At 28.4% G+C, this 8,895-nt stretch overlaps 1 protein-coding gene across 2 annotated transcripts in view; it reads right to left on the bottom strand.

Annotated features, from left to right (window-relative positions):
- The window catches only part of LOC106880285 (transcriptional coactivator YAP1), a 104,196-nt gene continuing 95,301 nt past the window's right edge, over window positions 1–8,895 (bottom strand). For both annotated transcript variants that reach the window (XM_089348988.1, XM_089348989.1), the window contains 2 exons: window positions 3,107–3,216; window positions 1–853 (listed from right to left, as the gene is read on the bottom strand). In XM_089348988.1, coding sequence (XP_089205114.1) covers window positions 773–853; window positions 3,107–3,216 — 191 coding nt within the window. In that variant the 3' untranslated portion in view covers window positions 1–772. The remainder of the gene's footprint in view (window positions 854–3,106; window positions 3,217–8,895) is intronic.

Genomic DNA, 8,895 nt, shown 5'->3' with positions numbered 1-8,895 from the left:
TTTTTCTTTTTAATTGTTTTGTAGTGCATGTTTTCTGTTTATTTTTCAGTTAGTTTTTAATCGCTCAAATCATCTACAGAGATAGATAACTTTTCCAACATCGATTTCACATACTAACTACTAGAGTTATATATATATAGTTAAAATAATAGAGGGGGAAAAATGTTGGGGAGTAAAAAAAAAAAAAAACGAAAATATTCACTCTTTCTAGCTTTTCCCTGAAATTTAAAATACATGTATAGTTATATATATATATAAAAGAATTGTGAAATACACATTATTTGGTTTGGTTTTGTATATAACACAATATATTATTTTTAGATTACCACAGATGGATAATTAACCATGAGCTGTAATAGAGAGAAACTCTCTCTATTGACAACCAAACATGTGAGTCTATAGAAGTCTGTCTTGATGCATCTGCTTGAATATATACACAGATATCATCATATATATATTTTATGCTTTGTGACCTTCTTGTGTACGTGTATGTGTTTGTATAAAGTTATGTTTCTCTAGATAAATTGTGTACCATAGCACTTAATTCAAATGTAATGTCCCCCTTTACATCCAAATTTGAGTCGGTTAAAAATAATGATTCCTTGTTTTCTGCCATTTATCCAGTGGCTCTATTTGGTGTGGCAGTTTTCCATACTCTGCCAAATCCAAGAGTTCTGTGTTTTATATACACACACATATATATATATATATATATGTTTATATATCTATGTTTGATAGCGGTACTGCCACTATTTTCTGGTTCCCTTTATTTTCACAACCATAACAGACCATCTACTTTAGAATTACTCAATACAGTCTCAACATCATTTAACAGTTCAGTTGTGATATCTTCCTGCAAGAGAAAATTTAAAAAAGGCAAAGATGAAACATTTTTCAAGAAATTACAGTTAAAAAGCATTTAAAAATTAAAATCTAAACATCTTTGTTTATATTTTGTCAAAAGAACTAAATATTAATTTGCTAAATTAAACCAAAGTCTATCATATATGAACCATAGTGAAACTGAAAATATTTATCTATCTTATATGTAGTAAAATGACTAAAGCGAGTGAGTGAAAAAGAGAGAGAGAGAGAGGAGGAAGAGGAGAGACTAAAGAGTTACAAACAGAGAAAGGGAAAGAAAGGGAGAAAATGACTGGGAAGTGAGAGATAAAACATTTGAATTCCTGTCTTTTATTCCTAATTCATGATTTTAAATGGAAATATTTAAAATTTCGTGCTCTTTATTTGAATCTGCAGTGGATCATCAAAATTTTTCTCTTGGTTTTAGAAATCAAATTTATATGAAAAGTAGAAGTTCATGATAGTTTTGTTAATACAAATTATTCAACGTAATTTCTGTACATTATGACACCATCAATTAGACACAGTGTTAGCCATAATATGTATTAAACCAGGATCCCACCATTGCTTACAAAATAAATATTCTGCTTTCTATATTATAAGTGGTATCTATAGTTTTATATGAGTTACACATAGCAATGGAGACAGCATTTCACATTCAGGGAGTTTGATTATATGGTAATATTTTTACATATGTTATCAGGGCTCTGACTTAGTTACTTATATCAGTGCTTCATGATAAGATAATTTAGTCTTCATGTAGGAACTGTTATATAACATATCATCATTAACTACAAATTTCTCTAGTTCATTTTTATTCATAAGTCTACCTTCTTATCTAATTGGCAGTGTATCCCCTTCTCTCTCTCTCTCTCTCTCTGTTTTTCCATCAAGGATATATACAGTTGCTCTGTGAGTTTTATTTACTATCTTTGTATTTGGCTAAAACACTGACATGTTATTTAGATAACTGAGTAATTATATTTTAGTATTTATTAAAGGAAAAAGAACTTTACTGTATTTAATTAATTCTTTAAAATACAGTTTACTTCCTGAAATCTATCATAAAATCTGAACATTTTTCACTTACGGATTTTCTACAAGCACCTAAAAAATCTACAAATATGTAATAAATCAAAAAAGCACCTGTTGTTAGATAAGCTTGACCTGTGAAAATTTTTACTTGTGCAAATAAATAATAACTTAAACTACCTTTTTAATTATCACATTCATTTATGAAACCAGATTTTATTCTTCTTGTACTAATTTCCTCAATTTAGGCAAGAAAAAATATTTCAACAATAGGCATATTTATAATTAACCCTTTTGTTACCATATTTCTGCTGAAATACAGTCTTTGTTTCAACTAATTTGGAAATAATAAAGTATGTAGTGAAATAACTTTGCCATTATTAAACTGGTGTTTGAAACACAAATTAACATGAAATTTTGATGGAAAGTTTTAATTTTAGATCACTTTAAAATAGAAAGATTTCTATCAAATAATCAAGGGTGGTCCCAAGCAGTTTGATATAAAAGAAAAGGTTAAATAATAAATGAAAGGGCTCATTGGTGGGGCTTGTTACAAAATAAAGGATTATGTACTGAGCCATTGTTTAAATAATATACTTCATCAGCTCATATTCTGTATCCATTAAATATTCTCAAAAAAAGGTAGAATACCTCAATGGAAAATGAATACACACACACAGCATTTTCTCACTTCAATTCTCTCATAAACACTTTTGGAGGATTAACATTAGAATGTGAGCAACTTAAAGTGGTAGTAAGTTCTCTAATCATGACACTAAGTATGCATAATCCCACAACACAAATGTCTCCAAGAATTATTCATTTCAATTTCCTTGCTTCTCACAACTTCAATTAATGTCTGTAGGTACCACTCTGGAGAGGCCACAATGTTAATTGTACCTTAAAAATAATACATGAAAATGTGACCCTTTAAGGATTACAAAATATTTCAGTCTTATACATGTGATTTGTGTCCTGCATGGGTATATGTATATGTGAGACAAAGCCTTAACTAGGAGTTAGGTGAATGAGGAAGAAATAAGACAAGTCTTTCTGAGAATATATTTAGAAGACCTGATACCTATTCTTTGAAGATTTAGAATTTCATGTCTTGTCTAGAAATATTTATATACATACATCAACAAAATCTAATAAAAATGGATTGAGAATTCATAGGAAAACATAAAATCAAACATAAAATTGAACTTACTTGTAAACTTGGAACCAAATCATCGCTATCCATATTTGTGTTTTCACCACTGTCTCCAACATTCCCAATGTCCATGTTGCCAAAGTCACCTGGACTTTGCATTTTGTGCCCTAGTTAGAAATTCAGGAAGATGACACTATTAATTTCTATGGAAAATATGATTGGAGTTAGTTTTGTATTTTTTTTGTCACTGTTCACTAATTATCATATATTTCCCACACTGGATTGGATGATAAATGAAAATTTAGTCATTGTCAATAAGAGGTAGCAATTATACCATGTAAATATACTGGAACTAACATAAAAGTAAAACATGTTACTTAACTAGTATCCTATGACAAATTCCCCAAAACCTCATTGCAAAATAAGGGTAAACAAAAAATAGTAATTGTTTTGTCAGTACAAAGTAATATTGAAGAAATATTAAGCTACATCTGCCAGATATATCATATGAATTTAAGGAAACTTGAGTGTAAAAAAGGTGGATTGGGCTCCCAGCAGGAAAGTTGTTGTTTACTACATACCATGCTGATGATGGCAATGATTTTCACTATCTTATCATTAATAACATTGTGAAACATGACTTTAGATAATCATTATGAGAGAGGCAGGTGCTAGAATATGAAAGATATTCTAATAAAGTAATTGAATGTCATCTAAAAGAAACAAGGATGAACTGAATATCTAGGAAGAATGAAAAAAAGAAAAAGTTAGGAAAAAAAAACCATTACTAGTAATAATAATAATAATAATAATAATAATAATAATAAAAAATCTGTCTATCAGCAATAGTTTCTGTAATTTCAGACAATATTCTGACTTAAGGATTATCCCCCTTCCATACAGTACAATCAAGTATGATAAATTCTGTATTCCATAATACTGATTCCAATGTTTATAGAAATTTATTTTTTACGTCTCGATTTATAGCCCCCCCCCCCCACATTTTTTGTTCCTGTCATGATTAAGTGCATGTATATTTATAAAACTATGCAAAATATACAATTAGTTCAAGTTAATGTTATGGCTAGTACATTCAAGACAATGGTAGCACACTTCAGAAAATTCATAGCAATTGATTTCCAGAAATCCGGAACCTTCCTTTCTTTCAATTTTACTTCTTTGTAAATGGGATAGACTCTTCCTTACCCATTGCCTTGAAATAATGAGATAAGAGAGAGTCTCTCTCCACTTGCAAACCAATATATTACTGGTACTTTCATCAATGTTGGAGACATGAAATGCAACGTCACTTCAACTGGATTTGAATCCAGTGAGACTAAACAATATTTTTACTTTCTCAGCTCACAATCCTTATTCTGTATAATAGAGATCATCATCATCATCATTTAATGCCCATCTTCTATGCATGCATGGGTAGGGCGCCTGACAGGAACTGGCCAAGTAGAAAAACTACCCTAGGCTACTGGGTCTGTTTTGGTGGGGATTTTATGGCTGGATGCCCTTCCTAACACCAACCACTCCATAGAGTTGACTCAGTGCTTTTTATGTGGTACTAGCACAGGTGAGGTTAGTTTTGGCATGATTTTTACAGCTGAATGCCCTTCCAAATGCCAGCTACATTACAGTGTGGACTGGATGCTTTTAATCATTTTGATTATATTGATTTATTTCATGGAAATGTGAAGTAATCGATACATCAAATCCACTCTCAACCAAGGAAACAAAAATCATATAATAGCAATTTCTATCATGCTAAACATTTCTGTCTAGTAAAATCTTACTTCATTTCTTATATTTTAAAAATATTTTCTCCCAACTAATTCATTAACAACATTGTTTACATATAGAGCAGTTGTAGACAGTAACTATATAGTATTTAGAGCATGAATGTTGCCCTCTGAATAATTCATTTAAAACCAAGGAAAACAAACATTGATTTGATAGTGATTTGTTACCATTTTACAATCAAATACAGCACATACACATATGTTGTATAGTATAGTGTATACTGTTGAGTTATGTTAGAATTATAAACATTATCAGACTATATTTGGTAAAATAGTGAAAGCAGATTAAATGAAGAAAAAGCTTCCAACAACAAAAATTATGTTAATCAGTAACTAACATTTATCCATCTCTGCGGTAGTGTGTGAGATTTTTAATTGAGATATAACAGTAGAAATCTAAAAGAAAACATTTATTGCAAAGCCATAAATGTATTCTTATTTACTGAAACTAAGTATAAGAGGTTATACAGTATTTATCAGGAGTGTTTATTATTAAACTTGCAACATGCATATGCACATATACACACAACTGTGTAGCTGAGTATTTCACTTCTCAACCAATGGTCCAGTCCCATTGTGTGGCTTTATGGGCAAGTGCCTTTTACTATAATCCTGAGTCAACCAAACCCTTGAGAGATTATATGGTAGTCTGAAACTGAAAAAAGCCTGTTTTATGTGTGCATACGTGTGAGTTTATATTTCTTAAGTCTACATACAAGCTTGTTCTTTGGTTCAAACAATGGCTTTGCTAATGGGTCATTTGCTATAAAAGCATGTCTGGGCTTCTTGACATATTGTGTGATATTTGTAAACAAATAATTTCTCATTTTGGTGTCATTTGTTTCCATTTCTTCACATATGCATATCTGGGCAGTTTGCTGTTTGATAGACTTGGAAATTATTACCTCACTCTGAAACAGGTGGGGGTTGGCATATGGAAGGGCATTCAGTTGCTGAATACTCTGATTCAACATATCTCACCTGACCCAAGCATACAAGTATGGGGGAAGTAGATGCTAAATGATGATGATTAATCCTTTCATGCAAAACAAGTTTGTTGCTATGATCCTATTTCAAATTTTGGGGGCATGAAGTGAGGAAAGAAACAAATGATATTTTGTAAGAATGTCAAAATAAAATAAGTCATTGGGCAAGAGACAACACACTACCAGCTTTTACTTTACATTTTTAAATACATGTAGTTGTCAGCAAATGCATTTGATCACTGTAATAATTGTTGCTAGATATAAGAAAATTAACTAAAAAATGATTTATTCTAAGAAAGATAAACCATCAAAAATTAAATAAAATTTGACATAATCAAATCTGAACAATTAAATTGTAACTAAATGAAATGTAAAAAATAAGAGCTATGATAACAAAGAAATGTTTGATTTCATTCAGAAAAGAATTTCAATGTGATGATCAATCAGTAAACATTACAGCACATATCAACCATAGGTTGAGGTGGTAGCAAAGAAGACATTTGAAATAAGCAGAAAAAAAGACCATTGTTGATTAAATCCAAGACTAAGGATATATATTAGTACTTTATACAAGCCTTCAAATTATGTATGTTGGGTGAATGTATACAGAAGAATATGCCTGACTGACGAGCATTAAAGTGTGACCTGGTGACACTTGAGATAAGGGAATAATGGGAAGAGGAGCTGATAAATGTGAAGATCTTATAAAAATGTAAAAATCCCAAAAGGACAAATAGATATGTACTATAAACATTTGTGTCATAGTGTACTCTACAAAACTCCATTGTCATTTGTTAAAAGACAAAAGAAAAAAACACCTTTAATAATAAAGAAAAAAATGATGATTGACTAAAAATTATTTTACTTCATTCAAAAGATTATTTTCAATGTGGAATATCCCATTAATGAAACTTACTTTAACAAATATATTGAGACCTTTATAAAAACTAAGAGAGAAAAAGAAGGAAGAGGGTTTCATGTAAGTTGGAATTATCTGTTGTGGTAATTAATTGTATAGGAAAAGAGGTCCCAAACTGACAAATACAAGCTTCAAAAAAAAAAAAAAAAGCCCCAAAATTTTTTCCCTCTCTCTTTATTAATGAGAAAACAAAGCAGAGGTTGCATTCATTTAATTCTTGTTTCTTTACCATAATGTTGGGAAAATTTAAAGCCATCTTGTCAAGAGAATTTGCAGACCCTTTAGAGCACAAGATAGAATGTCTCATAATATTTGTTCTGGCTCTTTGCACTCTTTGCCAAGGTCAATAACAAAGTACCAAATCAGGGCGGTGGACTGGTGGCACAGTAAGAATGTTGGTTCAGAAGATTGCAGTATTTGCTCTGTCTCTTTTGGATTTTGAGTTTAAATCTCACCATGGGCTTAACATCACCACTACTTGGAACCAAAGTTGCCATAAGTAGAATTTCTGCTGTTTCAAACATTTGGGCCCAAGTCTCTGGTTTGAAGATACCTTCCTCCTTCCCTCTAAACACTTTTGGAGGCCTTGTAAAGAGTCATGAGCACTGATTTTCCTAGTGGTTAGCGTGTTGTACTCATAATCACTAGACCATGGGTTTGATTCACAGACTGAAAATTTTCATTTCATGCCTCTCTGCAATCATTTTGACATCTGACATGTGGCACACTTGTGCACTTATACAGGCAATGTTAGTTTGATGGAGGGAGTGAACTTATGTAAGCACAAACATTTAATAACTACAAACAAATCTGTGTGGTTCAGCATGAACTTGCAGAGCTCTCAAACATAATCTAACAACAGGAAAGTCCAAAGTATATTTATATCCATACATTTACATACATATATATACATATACATATATATACATACATATATATGTACACATATATATATGCATACCACATATTCTCCTCCATTTTCTAATTGCTATATATACATATATATACATACATATATATACATATACATATATATATATGTATACATATGTATACATATATACATACATATATATATATACACACACACATATATATATATACATATACATACATATATATATATACATATATATATATATACATGTATATATATACATACATGTATATATATACATACATATATATATACACATACATATATATATACACATACATATATATATACACATACATATATATATACATATACATACATATATATACATACACATACATATATATATACATATACATACATATATATACATACATGTATATATATACATACATATATATATACACATACATATATATATACATATACATACATATATATATACATATATATATATATATATATATACATATATATACATATACATATATATATATATATATACATACATATATATACATACATGTTTTATATATATATACATATACATATATATATATATATATATATACATACATGTTTTATATATATATATATAAACATATACATATATATACATATATATATATATACATACATGTTTTATATATATATATAAACATATACATATATATACATATATATATATATATACATATATATATACATATATATATATAAACATATACATATATATATACATATATATATATATATAAACATATACATATATATATACATATATATATATATATAAACATATACATATATATATACATATATATATATATATATATAAACATATACATATATATAAACATATACATATATATATATATAAACATATACATATATATAAACATATACATATATATATATATAAACATATACATATATATATATATAAACATATACATATATTATATTTACATATATATATACATATATATATATATATATATATAAACATATACATATATATAAACATATACATATATATATATATAAACATATACATATATATAAACATATACATATATATATATATAAACATATACATATATATATATATAAACATATACATATATATATATAAACATATACATATATATATATATAAACATATACATATATATATATATAAACATATACATATA

This window comes from Octopus bimaculoides, chromosome 3, assembly GCF_046866305.1.
Source record: "Octopus bimaculoides isolate indiv1 chromosome 3, ASM4686630v1, whole genome shotgun sequence".
Classification (NCBI taxonomy): Eukaryota; Metazoa; Mollusca; class Cephalopoda; order Octopoda; family Octopodidae; genus Octopus; species Octopus bimaculoides.
The sequence above is the reverse complement of the archived record's forward strand: the minus strand, read 5'-3'. Positions and strand labels throughout refer to the sequence as shown.